This window comes from Sus scrofa, chromosome 5 (genome assembly GCF_054392235.1).
Source record: "Sus scrofa isolate SSC_HxYL_T2T_F1_AM1 chromosome 5, Sscrofa_HxYL_maternal_Yorkshire_Landrace_v2.0, whole genome shotgun sequence".
Lineage (NCBI taxonomy): Eukaryota > Metazoa > Chordata > Mammalia > Artiodactyla > Suidae > Sus > Sus scrofa.
The window spans coordinates 63,469,069-63,487,760 of NC_139387.1; the positions used below are offsets into that span (position 1 = coordinate 63,469,069).

The window sequence follows — 18,692 nt, forward strand, 5'->3', positions numbered from 1 at the left end:
ACTCCCTTTCAGTTCTTGACACATGGAGCATTTTCTCATCCTTACAATCACAGAAGAAAACATTTTTGATACATTGTTCTTGGAAGTTAACATAGTGCCATTTTAAAAAAAAATCCTAAAAAAAAGGAAAAAAAAAAAGGAGTTCCTGTCATGGCACATAGGAAACAAATCCGACTAGGAACCATGAGGTTGTGGGTTTGATCCCTGGCCTCGAGGTTGCGGGTTAAGGATCTGGCATTGCCATGAGCTGTGGTGTAGGTGGCTTGGATCCTGCATTGCTGTGGCTGTGGTGTAGGCCGGCAGCTGCAGCTCTGGTTCAACCCCTGGGAACTCCCATATGTGGCTGGTGCAGACCTAAAAAGGAAAGGAAAAAAAAAAAAAAAAAAAAAGCCAAAGAATTGCAACAGTAACATCAAAAATCACTGATCATGGATCACCATAACAAATATGACAAGAATGAAAAAGTCTGAAATTCTGTGAGAATTATCAAAATGTGGCAGAGACACAAAGTCAACAAATGCTGTTGGAAAAATGGTACTGGGTAGAGTTGCTCAACACAGGGTTGCCCCAGACCTTCGATTTGTGAAAAACACAGTATCTGTGAAATGCAATAAAACAAGGTATACCTCTATAGCAAAATGACATTTAACTAATCCTATTCCCTCTTTGGCAAAATAAATAAATAAAATCTAGATCTGGAGCCCTCATTTTGAGTAGTAAGTTCTTAAATTTAAAAAACCAGAAGTTCCCGTCGTGGCGCAGTGGTTAACGAATCCGACTAGGAACCATGAGGTTGCGGGTTCGGTCCCTGCCCTTGCTCAGTGGGTTCATGATCCGGCGTTGCCGTGAGCTGTGGTGTAGGTTGCAGACGCGGCTCAGATCCCTCGTTGCTGTGGCTCTGGCGTAGGCCGGTGGCTACAGCTCCGATTAGACCCCTAGCCTGGGAACCTCCATATGCCGAGGGAGCAGCCCAAGAAATAGCAACAACAACAACAACAACAACAAAAAGACAAAAAAAAAAAAAATTATTAAAAAACCAAGTAGCCACTGAAAAAGCAATAGCATAAAACTCATATAAACCTGTTGCTTTTAAGTGCTATAAATGGGAGATGTTTTATGGTCAATTAAAAAAAAAAACCATACTGAATATTTTTCAAAAACTGCAGAGCTGTAAGTTATCTACAAATTATTTGGGATGAAATACCTGCATTGGGCCAGTGCAGCACCTCTAGCTGCACTCATTAGAGACTGGGATCCATGAAAAGATCTGGCTCCTATAACCACTGAGTTAACCATTGTTTTGGAAATACCACTCCACCTTCCAGATCTTAGTTTCCTCACTTGGAAACAAGGGTATTGACTCTCAAAGGTTTTCTCTATCTCTAAAATGTTAAAGTTCTAAACTTGTGGCAACTTTTGAAAGTCCTTTCTTTCATGTATATAAGAGAGTGAATGTAACTTTTTTTCAAAAGATCTAACCTAATATACAAGCATGCAATATTTCCCATTTGTATTTTATTCTCAAAAGCATTTCATTTACTCACAGAAAATACTTTATGTATGAGACGTGATTATTAAGTAATGAGGCTGGCTTTTTCACATGTGGCTAGGGAATCAGAATCAGTATTTGAGAGTCGCTAGAGAGAAAACCTCCAAAACTGAAGAACTGGAAAGAAAAATAAAGAAACTCGATACTGGCAACTTTATTCCAGGATGAGAAAGAACTGACCTAAAAATGAGACTCAAATTCTCTCTTTGCTGTTTTTTCAGAGAAGAACCTCAATTATTTCTCTGTACACAATTCTATCACGAATTTTATTGCTACCACTGTTTTAGCAGATAAATCTTAGGTCCTCTTAGATTTAGAAATGGTTATTGTAAAAAGGTAAACACCAGACAGACTGTACACATTACCTTTACCATGCATATTTAAAGCTTTTAGGAGGTCTTCCCGGATTGGATACTTGGCTTTGTAACAGAGCCTTTGAATGTTGGAAGATGTGTCATCACCTGAAAGTGTAGTAAGATCTATAAAGGTAACAGCTTTCAGGAGCCAAGCAACCTGGTTTGAAGAAAAGTAAAAACAAGGTTTTAAAAAAATAATTAATCTCCAACTCAGGAGAAAACCACTAGACCCACATGGGTGCTAGAATCTCATGTCTACACTGTTCTAAGGCCTATGACTCTGATATACAGCGTAAACATTGTACAAGAGTGACCAAGACAAACATCACACAGAAAAAAATAAAAGAGGGGGAGAGTAGCCTTAAAATGTCTTCTTTTCCCTCCCATAAGTAACCCTAATTGAAATCCCTATTAGATTAAGTCTTCTCGCATGTGACTTTTCCGTCTCATCCACAAGGAGCCTCTGATGGCTAGCCTGTTGTGTGTGGGAGAACTTGGGAACAAAAATTTCTATCTTACCTTTTACCTCCAGCTCTTGGATCTAGAATGAAACACTACTTTTTTTCAATTTAATCCAATTCTAATTTCAAAACAATATTTGTATTTTATAACTCATTCTGATGAATTCCTTTTATCTTTTCCATCAGACTATTTCTAAGGAGGAGGAAAATGTGACCTGTCACCCTAAAGGATTTAATCACAATATTCTGCCTCACTTGTGAAATGAACTCCGAATTCCTTTCACCCCTGAGAGGCATAGCACATCTTTGCTTAGTATACACTGAAGAATATGCAGACCACAAGTGCCTTACAAAATACCATTTTTTGAGTTTTGACAAATGACTTAGGAAAATTAATACCTTGGTGAACATGAGGGTCAAAGAAGGTCAACTCTTATTATATCTAAGGGTCCCAACAGTAGACACATCAGGTTTAGGTATTATATTTTTACAATTAAAACAGAAGACCACCAGAGAAGGTATGTGTAAGAAGCTGAATAAATATGTTGAGAAAGTATGCCATTTAATTTACTCATGAATAAAGATGTCTCAAATTCCTTTGTGGCTTTGCCACTCAAGAGTGATAAGATTTTTAACTTATTTGGATAAATGTGTTATCTTTCTCCAACTCATCATCATCATATATGAATTATTAAAATAAGTCATGGACAGCTGAAATCTTTTAAGTTTAGATCCATCTTGAGCAAAATTCAATCCTTGTGCCCTGGAGAGAAGAGATCAGGGCTGTAAACTAGAGGGAGAGAATTCTCAAGAAGGGCCCTTACTTGCCACTCCTTTTTCACAGGTCTGCGGGCCTGGATTTGTTCTGCGCGCCTCAGAACTGCCGGTTGATTCACCTGTACTTTGGAGATCCAGCTAAGGTCTGAAGACAAAAGAAGAACACTTTAAAACTTAAAAGTTTTATTTAATACATTCACCTATTTTTCACATGGTCCTTGTAATAGATTTATCACTCAGTATCAAAGCTCTTTTAAGGCTTATGTTTCTCTTTTTCGCTCAACTATAAATAAATAACCTTGTTGAAGGAAGCCCAGCCATGAAAAGGCTTGCTTCATGTAAAATCAAGTAAAATGTACTACAATCTAGTGCATCTGGAACTAGAAGGACCTGGACTGATTCATTACACAGACATGTCGACAAATGACTGAAAATGGAGTTATTCATGCCACAGGCCTCACTTCTGACAGCAGAGATTTATTTGTGAGTGCCCAGTCTAGGAGAAATGGTTAACAAAGATGGAAGTGAATTAATATTGAGACTTAACAGGACCCTTGATCACTACCCCCTTACCGATAAGATTAGTATTTACTAGATGCTGATAGGAAATAGTCCATTCTTTCCTCAAAGGAGAACTTTTCAAAATGTATTAGAAATGACAGCATTGGTGTAACACAAGTCAGAAAGGGGAAAAGAAAAAACTAACTGTTCAAAATTCCGGGAGACATCTCTGTTGCCTCTGTTTGCAAATACTCGTTTTTACCTCAATCCCACCCTCCATCCTCTTGTGGTTGACTATAATTTCTATTTTAAATCCAGCCTAGGAGTTCCCGTCGTGTCTCAGTGGTTAACGAATCCGACTGGGAACCATTAGGTCGCGGGTTAGATCCCTGGCCTTGCTCAGTGGGTTAAGGACCTGGCATTGCTATGAGCTGTGGTGTAGGTTGCAGACGCAGCTCGGATCCCGCATTGCTGTGGCTCTGGTGTAGGCCAGTGGCTACAGCTCCGATTAGACCCCTAGCCTGGGAACCTCCATGTGCCGCCGGAGAGGTCCTAGAAAAGGCAAAAAGAGACAAATAAATAAATAAATAAATAAATAAATAAGTAAATCCAGCCTAACTGTTAGCTTTTGTGAAAACACTGCCAGCTCTCCAGAGAGAACTAACATTTGGATAGACCTCTACTATGGAAATAGTATTTAGCTCATCAAGGAGTCATAGAATTATCTATAACTACAATGTGCATCTTGATCTTATTCATCTTTGTGTGTCTAACACCAAACACAGTGCCTGGTGCACATGCATTTCAACTTCATCCAGAGAGGCTCTATAACACAGGTGGCCTCCTTAGAGTAAACTGAACACATAGCCATTTACCTTCCCCAACTAAGCTCATTTCTGCAGCCCTCCAGCAACCTCACGTTCTTAAAGAATCATCTTAGAAGAGCCTTAAAAGGCCCCTGTGGGAAAGACATCACAATTACACACTTCTTCATAACGTGATGGAGAAAACTACTGGATGTACACTGTACTATGGAACAAAACACATAATATTAGTAGTAAAGTAGCCGCATAAACCTCAGAGATAAGACCACCAAGAAAACCAGAGTCTACAAAAGACATTTTCTCTCTCATTTCTATTTAATTCTTCTTATCAATATTAATGGTACAGAAATTCCACATTAGAGTGCATGATTAATAAGGACATTCGCATTTAAAATATCACTGAAGGGAGTTCCCGTCATGGCTCAGTGGTTAACAAATCCGACTAGGAACCATGAGGTTGTGGGTTCGATCCCTGGCCTTGCTCAGTGGGTTAAGGATCCGCCGTTGCCGTGAGCTGTGGTGTAGGTTGCAGACGTGGCTCGGGTTCCATGTTGCTGTGGTTCTGGCATAGGCCCGTGGCTACAGCTCCAATTAGACCCCTAGCTTGGGAACCTCCATATGCTGCGGGAGCAGCCCAAGAAATGGCAAAAAGACAAAAATAAATAAATAAATATAAAATAAAATATCACTGAAGGGAGTTCCCATTGTTGCTCATCAGGTTAAAAATACAATTAGTATCCATGAGGATATGGGTCCATTCCTTGGCCTCGCTCAGTGGGTTTAAGGATCCAGTGTTGCAGCAAGCTGCAGCATAGGTTGCAGGTGTGGCTTGGATCTCGCATTGCTGTGGCTTGTGGCTCTGATTCAACTCCTGGCCTGGGAACTTCCACATGCCACAAGTGCAGCCTTAAAAAAAAAGACAAAAAATAAATATCACTGAAGAAGGAGCAAAGTTTGGAGTTTTTGGGTTTGTTTTTTTTTTTTTTTTTTTTGAGGTCTAATTAAATTATTTTGTTAGTCAGAATCTTGTAACAAAACAGATGTTTAACATTTCAATCCATCTGCTCCTCAAAAACACTGTATGTTTTTCCTGCTTGTCTGCTGAGTCCACTTTACAGAAAAAAATGGGAGTCTAAGGTCAGGTGCTTTAAGTCTGCCTCTTCTTCCCCACCCAAGACTGATATGGTTCTAGGTGGAGCCCAAGGCAGTAAGAGCAGACAGACACGCTAAACTCACCCCAATTTATCTCGGACCTAGAACAACCTCTCTACCCAAAGGCTGGAGTTGTGTTTTCATCTTTACTAATAATGGGGATTAGGTTCATGGTAAAGATTACTTCAGGCAATGGAATGAGGAGTTGTGTTAAATACAAGGTTCACCACCATACCACTGCTGACAGTGGCCAAAAAAGGAAAGCCTAGACTGTAGGGCAAGGCTTTGGAGTCTGTCCCTAACCAGTCACATGATTCCTGGAAGCTTCTTCCCACAGGAGAGGTCTCAGACCATCCCAGGACTCTACCACCTGGCTCCGTCCTCCCTCATGTGCTCTCTCCTCTTTTGCCCCTCTAGCCTTCCTAAACTACTGGGAGTTCACTGACACATTACATCATGTTCTGTCTCTGGATCCGTGCATGTTGTTTGCACTTTCCACCTAGAACGGCCTTCCTTGTCTTGCCAGTGCAAATGCCACCTTCTCTGTGAAACTTCCCTGAACCACACAGGTTGAGCTCTTCCTTTGCTTCCTGTTCTTCCATGCTATTTATGGTCTACTTTCTTTTTTTTTTTTTTTTTGTCTTTTTGTCTTTTTGCTATTTCTTGGGCCGATCCTACAGCATATGGAGGTTCCCAGGCTAGGGGTTGAATCGGAGCTGCAGCCACCGGCCTACACCAGAGCCACAGCAACGCAGGATCCGAGCCGTGTCTGCAACCTGTAGCTGCAACCACAGCTCATGGCAACGCCGGATCGTTAACCCACTGAGCAAGGGCAGGGACCGAACCGGCAACCTCATGGTTCCCAGTCGGATTCGTTAACCACTGCGCCACGACGGGAACTCCTATGGTCTACTTTCAGTGCCTCCTGAATGGAACTGATTTGTCTATTTGTATTCCCTACAGATTTTTAAAACTCCAAAGTACCTGACATCTGGGTAGCACTCAATAAATACACCAGGAGTTCCCGTCGTGGCACAGTGGTTAACGAATCCGACTAGGAACCATGAGTTTGCGGGTTCGGTCCCTGCCCTTGCTCAGTGGGTTAACGATCCGGCGTTGCCGTGAGCTGTGGTGTAGGTTGCAGACGTGGCTCGGATCCAGCGTTGCTGTGGCTTTGGCGTAGGCCGGTGGCTACAGCTCCGATTCAACCCCTATCCTGGGAACCTCCATATGCCGCGGAAGCGGCCCAAGAGATAGCAACAACAACAACGACAAAAAGACAAAAAGACAAAAAAATAAATAAATAAATAAATACACCAAATGGTCCCCAAAGGCCAGAAATGATCTAATTCTGGGTGATACCTTTCTAAATTACTTCTTATTTTTTATTTTTTAGTGTTCACCTTTTTCTCCCAGCTTTGTTGAGGTATAGTTGACAAATAAAGATTATAACTATTTAAAGTGTATGTTTTTGTTTGTTAGTTTGGTTGGGTTTTTGGCCACACCCAAAGCATGCAGACAATCCGGGGCTAGGGAGCAAACCTGTGCCACAGTAGTGACAACACCAGATCCTCAACCCACTAGGCCACGAGGGAATTCCCATAAGGTTTACATTTTGATAAAGACACATTGTGTAATAATCATCACAGTTAATCTAAGTAACATTATCTACCACTTTGCGCATTTACCATTTTCTTTTTTGTTTTTTTATGTAGGCTGAGAACATAGGATCTACTCTCTTAGCAAATTTCAAGTATGCAATACAGGACTTTTAACTATAGTGACATTGTTGTACAAAAGATCTCTAGGAATTCTTCATTTTATGTAATGAGACTTTGTAACCCAATTGCTTCTGATTAAAGGGCTTCTGGATCTCCACAAGAAAAGCTGGGGCTGAAGCATGAACAGAATACCTGAAGACATTCCCCTTAAAAAGTAATTTTTAGTACAATTCTTCACCAAAGGTCAGAACCCATGAGGCCTGCTCTCACACATCTCAGACACCACTTGCCAGAGGTCCTTGCAAACCATCTCCTGTAGAATATAACAGAATCACTTCTCTCACAAGATCAGCCTCCACTGCTAAAAATATCTTCAGTGGTCATAAAATCATCCAGCCCCATAGTTAATCCAGCCACAGAATTTGCCCCTGCGACCTCCCATGGTAATGAATTATATAAGTGACTATCCCATTTTATTAGCACTTAATTTGCTACTCTTTAATTTCATCAAATAACCCTTGTTCTCATATTATGGGGTCTGGGGAAAAGAAAGGACTGATTGGCCTTTGTTATGTCCTTCATAATTTTTAATATTTTATTCGAGTACCCTTTAGCGTCTCCTTTCCAGGAGAAGTGATTCTAAGGCACACAATCTCATCAGCACCATAGACGCTTCTCTTATGGGGCCAGGAGGGGTTTCAAGTACATGCGCCTTTGGGGAGAACAGACAGGAAGCCATAATTGGAAGGCAATAATACCCTTTTCTGAAACCTCTCCTGTGAAGAAAATCCCAGTGTTCCTCTTAGTATGCCATATTGGTGGCTTTTCAGGCCCTTCTGTCAGTTATAAATTTGTTCTCAAACACTCCTCTCACAATTTTTTATTATTATTATTTTTCCTGTTTAAGTCTCAGTGGGGACAGAGATCATTTTCCCTGCAAATCCACTTTGTAGCGTTTCCATCACTTCCATTTGTGTTTATGGCTATCCCTGCACTTCTTCACAATATTCCTGAAATGTGTAACACCAAGGAAAACTTCACAAAAGGACGTTTATATTGTATTTTGATTTTAACTTTGTTCCTAATGGAGAAAAATAAACTGATACTTTATAGAGACTCTTCCAAATTTGGAAAAGTAAGAAAGATTAAATTTCCCATGTTCCTCTTTCCATTCTTTCTGGGTTTTTATATCTAATTGTACCACCCAAATGTGTGCCTTCGTGTCGTCTCTAAACAGCCATTTATTTTATGCACTTGACAGTACATTTTTAAGCCCAGAGTTTATCACTGAGTACCTCTTCCTACTGTAGGGACCTAACTGTCTATTATTTCCATGTTATTTTCAACTCTAATTTGCTTGTGTCCCCCAGTTGCAAGTGCCTAGCACAGAAATAGGTGCTCAATAAGCCCCTTGCAGCACAGTAAATTTATTTTTTACCTCAGACACTGAAACTAGAAAAGTATCAACTTGATCATGCGTAATTTTTCAAACTTAGCCTTGAAAAAGGTGAGCTTTGCCCCCCAAAAATGATTCTTTTTAAAAGTCCTGGATGTTAATATAGGTCTGATTCATCCAAGCTCAGAAAATACTCCATCTATATGTGAGCAGACTCAGGCTTGTCCAGATCCTAAGCCAAAAAGATACAAGACAGACTATGGTGGGAGCCTCAGCCTTTCCAGCAGGTGGGGTCTAGAATGAGTCTTCTTCCCAAGATCTAGTCTAGCACCCAGGAACCCCTGGGTGAGCCCTCTCTAGGGCTTCCATGTCCGCACAAAATAATACACAACATAAGCACACAAAGAAGAGCAGAAAGCCATGTTTTTAACCAGTACTTCTCAACTGATCCCAAAGGTTCCATCAAGATCACATTCCCCTTCTGGTCCACACTTAAGGTCCACAGGACCCCAGAATTTCCAAATCAAATGGTGCTAAGCCTATTTACAGAGTCTACAGGGGTCTCCATCCCAAAGTCAATAGTTTAAATTTAAGATATGAGACAGACAAGGGACTTTCTTCCTGGGAAGTCTGATAAATGCAATTCTGACTATGAATTACATCTATTTGTTCATTCAACTAAGAGCAAAGGGGTACCCACAATGGTGCCAGCACTGCTGCAGGCTCTGCAATTTGGCAGTGAATGAAAAGACAAATCCTTTCTCTCAGAGAGCTGTTTCTAATCAGAAGAGATAGATAAACATATAAACACATCCTTGTCCTCACCAAGGTGACATCATCTTGGTTCACATAAAGCACACCCACTATACATCCCCGTCCCATCTGATTTAGCATTTGCCCTATATACTTCATTTTTTAACAAACTTAAAATAAACCAGGATGGGCTTGGTAGATTCCAGCTTCCACCACGCTCTTCACAAATACTGTGTAAGAGGCAAGCACAGTGGATAGAGATCTCACTTGGACACATGGTTCACTTGTAGAGACCAAAACTTGGGCTTTTCCCCACACTCCCGGACATAACAAAACAACATTTCCAGCATGCAGGGCATACATGAATAACAGGGGTACTCGCCATGTCTGTCGCTAGGGACAGCTAACTCCCTCTAGACTTGGGTGGTGGTAGGAGCAATACGCATGAAGTTGTGCCTCTGAGTATATGAGCTGGTTGTGCCCTCGCCTGAGCCCAAGCTTGCAGGAGACAAAGAGGGTATGCCAGCAGTCAAGAGGGCCTGAGAAGTCTAAGAACGTGTATGTTAGGTGACTATGGACTATGTGTGAGGGATCTCTAGATTCCTGGAGGAGAGAAACTGAGAGCACTGATAGTACCATTTTTTATTCTATAAATCTAAAACTATCTATTTGGGGTTAGGATATTTTATTTATTTTTTTAAATCTTACCAGAAACAAAGAGCTCAAAAAAGTATGTTTAGGGAGTTCCCGTCATGGCGCAGTGGTTAACGAATCCAACTAGGAACCATGAGGTTGCGGGTTCGGTCCCTGCCCTTGCTCAGTGGGTTAACGATCCGGCGTTGCCGTGAGCTGTGGTGTAGGTTGCAGACGCGGCTCGGATCCAGCGTTGCTGTGGCTCTGGCATAGGCTGGCAGCTACAGCTCCGATTCGACCCCTAGCCTGGGAACCTCCACATGCTGCGGGAGTGGCCCAAGAAATAGCAAAAAGACAAAAAAAAAAAGTATGTTTAATGAAAATAAATTTTAAATTTCCCTTCCTTGGGAGAGTTGGCGGGTAATTGCACAAAACACCTTTCAACATTTATCACATGCCAACATATCTCTATGGAGATATCACTGACTCCAAGACCCAAACCTGCTAAATAGCCTGTGCTCAAAGACATCAGTTTAACACAGCCTCAAAAGATACAGTTACATAACACTCTGAAACATGACTTTTCATTTAGATAAAATGAGTACTCTAAATAATGCTTATTTATACATCCAAAATTCCTAGGGTACAAATAAGAAGTAAAGCAGTAGTTGTTAATTTGTTGGCTCCAGAAGGAGAGGAATTTTATAAACTAGAAAATATCATTTTATATCAGTCATGGGTGCTTTAAAGAGTAAAATAAGTTAAATCAATTTAAATATTGGCTCATTTTTAAAAAATCTAACTTATTAAATCAAAGCAAAAAATTTAGAAGTCTATTGTGTTGAAGGTAAAATACCTGACATGACTGTGAAATCTGGTTAAAGAGGTTAATGTGGAATAAATAATATTTGATTTTGCAGAAATGACATAGATGCAAACTTTGTTGGAGGACAGCATTGCAATAAAAACAATGTTCTTATTAAGAAACCTAGGGAGGAGTTCCCGTCGTGGCGCAATGGTTGGCGAATCCGGCATTGCCGTGAGCTGTGGTGTAGGTTGCAGACGTGGCTCGGATCCCGCGTTGCTGTGGCTCCGGCGTAGGCTGGCAGCTACAGCTCCGATTCGACCCCTAGCCTGGGAACCTCCATATGCCGCAGGAGCAGCCCAAAGAAATAGCAAAAAAACAAAAAAAAAAAAAAAAAAAAAGAAAAAAAAGAAACCTAGGGAGCAGAAATATATCTGGATCTGGTTGTTTTAGACACATAATTTATAATTTCATCCAAATAAGCTTTCATAGCCTAACAATCAAAGTACAAGTTATTAAAAAAAAAAAAGTACAAGCTATAGCTGTCAAATTTTAAATACTTTATATATGTTCAGCATAGATGAACTATCTGATCTTTGTGAAAAAAAGCTGATGTTTAATTAAAAATGAATACTTCTTCCTGGCAGTGTGCACTCTCTCTTTGCTAGTTATCATCAAATGAATATTAGAAATATTTGACTCTTTGAAGAGTAAGAACCATTTTGTCAATAAATCTAAACTGATATACACCAGCCTTGCAGTTTTTTATAAACAAGACCTTTAAATGTTGGCTTTATTTTTTTTCAAAATCAGTTGAAAAGCCTTTTTTTTTAAAAAAAAAAAAACCTATTAAGTAGATAATAAACATCTAAAGCCTCCAGCTTTGAAACTTAGCGAACTACAATTACTGCTGACAATTGTTTGTAAATACTGCAAACAGGAAGATGCCGAAATTTACCCCTCTACAAAAAAAGAGGACTTAAACAAATGAAATGAGGAAATTTCAACTAGTGTACAAGGCTTAGCTTTAAATTTCTAAAACTGTACTTTGGAATATCTCAAATTATCCTATTTTGATTATCATCTACTGCTGCATAACAAACCACCACAAAATGTCATGGCTGAAAATAGCAATGCTTTTATTCTCTCCTGATTCTGCTGGATGACTAGGGCTCAGCTGGGAGTTTCTGCTGTTCTCACTTAAGATCTTCTGTGGCCACAGCCAGATGGTGACTGGGGCTGGGACATTCAAGAGGGCTTCACTTACAAGTCCGTGTCTTAGACAGAGCAGACTGGGCCCTGCTGGCATCCTGCTCGCTCTCCCTGTAGGCCCAGGACGTCCCTCTCACCTCACGCCTTTTCTAACAGGGTAGCTGAACTTCCCACAGAGCAGCTCAGGGCTCCCCAAACCATAAAAGCAGCTGTTATCACTTCTGTCACATTCTGCTGGCTAACTGAATCTCAGGAAGAGCATGAACCAGTGCCGCAGAGGACACAAAGACAGCAATTACGGAGACCTGGTTCATTTTTGGAGACTGGCTACCACAAGTTCCTATTTTATTTTATTTTTTATTTTTTGGCTGCACTCATGGCATGTGGAAGTTCCTGTGCCAAGGATCAAACCTGCCACAGCAGTGACCCAAGCCACTGCAGTGACAACACCAGATCCTTAACCTGCTCCTGATACATGAGAACTCCACAAGCTCCTATTTTAAATTGCATACATTTACTCTGTACTGGAAAGAAATTAAGGGTTCTATACCCAATTCCAACTTGGGGAGAAGGGGTTTCCTATACCACCACACAATACTGCCAATATCAGCTGGGTATCTTTACAACTCTACTCAGTTCTGACATTATCTACCTAGAGGTGTGACCATCAGATCTCCAAGGCTAAGGACTTCGTCCAACTAGGCTGCCCCAACCCCACTTTAGACCCTGGTTGCAAGTCCAGGTTATCACCTGTGCTCCTGACCTACCACTGGAGGGTCCAATGACCCCTTCCCTGGATTCAATTAACTTGCTAGAGAGGTTCAAAGAACTCAGAGAAACATTTTACTTCCTAGGTTATCAATTTATTATAAAAGGAAACAGCCAGATGAAAGACATGCAAAGGGGAAGGTACTAGGAAAAGGCAAGGAGCTTCCAAGTCCTCTCCAAGCAATTGGCTCTCTGAATCACCAGGTGTTCACCAACCCAGAAGCTCCCCAAACCCCGTCCTTCGGGTGTTTATGGAGGCTTCATTACATAGGATAACTGATTAAATCACTGGGCCCTAGGCAACTGAACTCAACCTCCAGCCTCCTCTCCCTAACCCCAGAGGTCAGTTAGGGGACAGAGAACCTAATCGCTTGGCAGCCAGGCTCCAAGTTTACCTGAGGCCCAAAAGCCACCTCATTAACATAACAAGACACCTTTTAGCTCTCATCACTTAGGAAACCCAAATGGTTTTAGGAGCTTTGTGCCAAGAAGAGTGGATGAACATCGAATATATATTTATTATAAATTACAACACCACAGAAATGAAATTGAGAAGACCTGTAATTTTACAGTATATAAATTTAGCAAAACACTCTAAGGAATCAAAACTGAAACATCTTATTTGACAAGTATTGTCTTAAAAAACACATATTATTTTACCTTGGAAAGGAGTGAAATACATTAACTATGAAACGATTTGTGCTAAAATATTTACATATTTCAATACAAAAAAAATGAGAATTTGAGAATACTCTCCATTTACAGAACTGTTCAAAGTGTACCAAGTACCAAGCATCTGTAAATATTTTCTCAAGTAAAAATGTTATGTTCCAAAGAGAAAATCAATTGAGGGTGTCAAGAATTTCAAATTTAAAAAACATAAAATTAAAGCTTGAAAAAAAGTGCTGAATATTTTAATACTTTAAGAAATTGAAAAAAACTATTCTACAAAAAAACTGCCAAGGGAGTTCCCATTGTGATTCAGTGGAAATGAATCCGACCAGTATCCATGAGATCACAGGTTCAATCCCTGGCCAGTGTTGCCATGAGCTCTGGTATAGGTCACAGACACGGCTTTGATCTGGCATTGCTGTGGCTGTGTCGTAGGCCAGCAGCTGTAGCTCCAATCTGATCCCTAGCCTGGGAACCTATATATGCTGCAGGTGTGGCCCCAAAAGGAAAAAAAAAAAAACAAAAAAACTACCAAGGCTTAAAATCAGATACAGCTAAGAAACTAATTATAGCTGAGTTAATAATTCAACTTATGTTGCTTTATAATATTGAATAATATGAGTACATTTTTAATTTGATATACGTGAATGTATTTTCTTTCAGAATGAATTTTTATGTTTTTTAATATTTTCTCTTGAATAGAAGGTCCACCAAAAAATAAAAAGTTTGTCATTCAATCAATATTTTTCAATCATACCAGTTTAAATATTTTTAGTGCCCCTTTTCACTGTCAAAAGTATTTAGTTTGAATTCTAGATCAGCTCTATCAAAAATCTAACTCAGGCCTTGTTTTGTGTCTCATGATATAATATAATATGAAATATACAGCATCACTTAAGAGTACTCTTATCAGAACTGTTAATCTGAATCTCATCAATTTTAAGATATGTGATGGTTAATTTTATGTGTCAACTTGAATGGGCAGCAAGGTGCCCTTTAAATATATGGTTAAATATTATTTCTTGGAGTGTCTGGTGAGGGTGTTCAAGGATGGGGTCAACACTTGAATTAGTAGAAAGAATAAAGCTGGCTGCCCTCTCCAGGGTGGGTGGGCCTCATCCAACCTGTTGAGGATCCAAATAGAAAAAAAGGGTAAGAAAGAACCCTCTCTCTCTCTGCCTGTCTTTGAGCTGAGACATCAGTATTCTCCTTGCTTTGGACTTGGCCTTGGACTGGAACTGCAGCATAAGCTCCCCTGGGTCTCCAGGTTGCCAACTGCAGGTATTGGACTTAGTCTCCAAAATCACCTGAGACAATCCGTATATTAAATCAGTGTCTCTGTCTCTGTTTCTGTCTCTGTCTCTCTCTCCCTCCCCCTCTTTTGTTCTCCCCCCCTCCCCACATATCTCTCACTGGTTCTTTTTCTCTAGAGAACCAGACCAATACAAGATATAACTTTCACATTAAAGAAAATACAGGAGATAGAGGAATAAGTTAGGGCGGGGCCAGAGAGGGCGGACAAAGCCGGACAAAGCCGCCAGCACTCTCTGCTGTAGCCACCAGCTGGGAGCTGCTCTGCTCCATTGGTCTGACTTCCACAAATGCAGAACTAAGAGGATTTATAGATCAGAATCTCAGTCCAACAAAAGTAGAAACTCTTCTGGGATTGTGTAATTAGAAAAGGATAAGAAATTTGAGTGTAGAGATGGGATTAAGACAGCAGAATAGAAGGACTGGAGCTCAACTTCTCTCCTAAAAACAACAAAACTTACAACTAAATGCTGAGCAATCTTCAACCAAATGGACCATAAACCTTCAAAAAGATATCCTACTTCAGAAGACAAAGACGAGGCCACATGAAGGTAGGAGGGGTGATTACGCATATAACCAACCCCATACCTCCCTGTGGGAAGCCCCACAAACTGAAAGGTAACTAGTTCACAGAGACTCACCTACAGGAGTGAGAGTTCTGAGCCCCACATCAAACTCCCACGTGTGGGGATCTGGCACTGGGAGAAAGAGGCCCGGGAGCATCTGGCATTGAAGGCCAGTGGGGCTTGTGTGCAGGAGCTCCATGGGACTGGGGGAAATGGAGACTCCATTCTTAAAAGGTACACACAGACTTTCACATGTACTGGGTCCCAGGACAAAGCAAAGTCTCCATAGGAATCTGGGTCAAACCCGACTGCAGCTCTTGGAGGACCTCCTGGGAAAACAGGGGTGAATGTGGCTTATTGTGGGGGAAGGACATTGGAAGCAAAGCTCTCAGGAGTATTCAGCAGCAGTGCCTTTCTCTGGAGATGGCCATTTTGGAAAATCTGGCCCCACCCATCAGCTCTGAGAAGCCCCAGGGCAAACAACAATCCAAGTGGGATCACAGCCCCACCCATCAGTAAATAGGCTGCCTAAAAACACCCCAGGCACACAGCCGCCTCTAATCCCATCCAGAGACAAAGCCCCACCCACCAGAGGGATAGGAATCAGCTCCACCTACCAGTGGGCAGGCACCACTCCCTCCCATCAGGAAGCCTACAGCAAGCCCCCCTTCCCTCACCCCATACCAACTTCAGCCACAAGGGGGGCAGACACCAGAAGTAAGAGAAGCTACAACTCTATTCTCTGTAAAAACGTCACCACACCAAAAACCTACAAAAATGAAAAGACAGAGAACTATAACTCAGATGAAGGAGAAAGAAAAAAACCCCAGAAAATTGGCTAAGTGATCAGGAGATTCTCAGCCTCCAGGAAAAAGACTTTAGACTGTTGATGCTGAAGATGATGCAAGACACTGGAAATAAACTGGAGGCAAAGATGGATAACTTACAGGAAACACTGAGCAAAGAGATACAAGATAGAAAACTTAAATAAGAAGAGATGCAAAATACAATGACTGAAATAAAAAATTCACTAGAAGCAGCCAACAGCAGAATACAGGAGGCAGAAGAACAAATACGCGAGGTGGAGGACAGATTAGTGGAAATTATGGATGCGAAACAGAAAAGAGAAAAAAGATTGAAAACAAATGAAGAGAGTCTCAGAGAACTCTGGGACAACATTAAATGCACCAATATCCATATTATAGGGGTCCCAGAAGGAGGAGAGAGAGAGAAGGGAACAGAAGAAATATTCCAAGAGATAATAGCCAAAAACGTTCCTAACATGGGAAAGGAACCACTCACTCAAAACCAGGAAGCACAACGAGTACCATATAAAATAAACCCAAGGAGGAACACCCCAAGACACATATTAATCAAACTGACCAAAATTAAAGACAAAGAGAAAATATTGCAAGCAGCTAGGGAAAAGAAACAAATAACATACAAGGGAACCCTGATAAGGTCACTGGCAGATTTTTCAGCAGAAACTCTGCAGGCCAGAAGGGAGTGGCAGGATATACTTAATGTGATGAAAGGAAAAACCCCCAACCAAGATTCTTTACTCAGAAAGGCTCTCATTCAGATCTGAAGGAGAAATAAGTTAAACACCACCATGAGGAAGTAATCTACAAGTTAGGTAACCCAATATCATCAAACACATGGCAGTTAAAAAAAAAAGGAGATGCTGGTCCAGATTAAGGGAGACTAATACAACAATTAAATACAATGCACAGGCCTTCTTTGGGTCCTGGCTTGAACAAATAAGTTATAAAATACCCTTCGGGGACAACTGAGGAAATTTAAATGTGGACATGGTATTAGAGCATATCAAGGAATTATTTCGAATTGGCTTATGGTGACAATGGTACTACAGTATTGTAAGAAAATATCTTTATTACCTGGAGATGCAAAAAACTATAAGTGAAATGTCATGATGTCTGTAATTTTAACCTAAATATATTTCAGAAAAAAACTGTCAAAGCACACAGTAAATTATTAACATATCTTAAGTCTACGAGACTGGTATAAATAAGTTTTCTTTATATTTTAATGTTTAAAATCTTTAATAGAAAAAAGAAACTAGGTACAAAAGCAAGCTGAAGGAACTAACATAACGAACAAGGGAAACCAATGTGACAGTTAGCCTCAGAAATGACTCCCGTGATTCTCATCTCCTAGTATTTATGCTCCTTCCACAATGAACAGGGCTGACCTATGTGACCAATAAGACATTGTGGAAATTGTGTGTGACTTCCAATAACTGGTAATAAGAGACATTGAGGCTTTTGCCTTACTGTCTAGGAGCACTCTCTCCAGAAGTCAGTGGCCATGACATACGGACACTCCAGCAGCCCCAGGGAAATGTCCACATGCAAAGACTGAGGGCTCTGGCCAGGTGCCAACACTAACTTGCCAACCATGGGAGGGAGACACTTTGGAAGTGGATCCCCAGCTCCAGTCATGCCGTCAGGTGACTGCAGCCTGGGCTGAGAACTTGACCTCAACCTTAGGAGAGACTCCCCCAAGCCAGAGCCACATAGCTAAACCACTCCCGAATTTCTGATTCACAGAAACTGTGTGACTAATAAATGTTTACTGCTGTTTCAGGTCACTAAGTTTTATAGTAATTTATTTTGTAGCAATTAATAATACACAAAGACCAATATGAAAAGCCTATAAGAGTAAACTGCTTTGCAAGTATAAATGGCAGACTAAGAGTTAATTTTTCTCCCCAAATCTTAAAATACTTAAATATTTAACACTCCAATACAAGTGTGTAAATCAAATTACACTGAAACTCACTTACCTAGTTTTTACCTAGGTATGTAAAAACTAAACTACACATTTAAGATTAGAACACTTTAGGGAGTTCCCATCGTGGCGCAGTGGTTAACGAATCTGACTAGGAACCATGAGGTTCTGGGCTCGATCCCTGCCCTTGCTCAGTGGGTTAAGGACCCGGCGTTGCCGTGAGCTGTGGTGTAGGTCGCAGACACAGCTTGGATTCCGCATTCTGTGGCTCTGGCATAGGCTGGCAGCTACAGCTCCGATTAGACACCTAGCCTGGGAACCTCCATATGCTGCGGGAGCAGCCCAAGAAATGGCAAAAAGACAAAAAAAAAAAAAAAAATTAGAACACTTTATATATGCCTTGCTAGGTCTGCATGTTTGTGCCCTCCTTCCTCCCGGATTCATATCTTGAAACCTAATTCCCAAAGTAATGGAATTGGAAGTG

At 40.8% G+C, this 18,692-nt stretch overlaps 1 protein-coding gene across 23 annotated transcripts in view; it reads right to left on the reverse strand.

The window, feature by feature from the left end:
- DERA (deoxyribose-phosphate aldolase) overlaps positions 1–18,692 on the reverse strand; it is a 328,684-nt gene that overhangs the window by 282,577 nt on the left and 27,415 nt on the right. For 17 of the 23 annotated variants that reach the window (XR_014803801.1, XR_014803802.1, XR_014803800.1 and 14 more), the window contains exons 2-3: positions 3,191–3,288; positions 1,915–2,062 (exon numbers count right to left, since the gene is read on the reverse strand). The exons of 1 other annotated variant lie outside the window; for it this stretch is intronic. Coding sequence is in view for 5 of the 22 variants with exons in the window: in XM_005664049.4 (XP_005664106.1) it covers positions 1,915–2,062; positions 3,191–3,288 (246 nt within the window). In the remaining 17 variants the exon portion in view is untranslated. Of the gene's footprint in view, positions 1–1,914; positions 2,063–3,190; positions 4,911–5,197; positions 5,259–18,692 lie in introns of those variants that run through there. 5 more of the 23 variants (XR_014803805.1, XR_014803804.1, XM_021092297.2 and 2 more) reach the window with 2 other exon arrangements.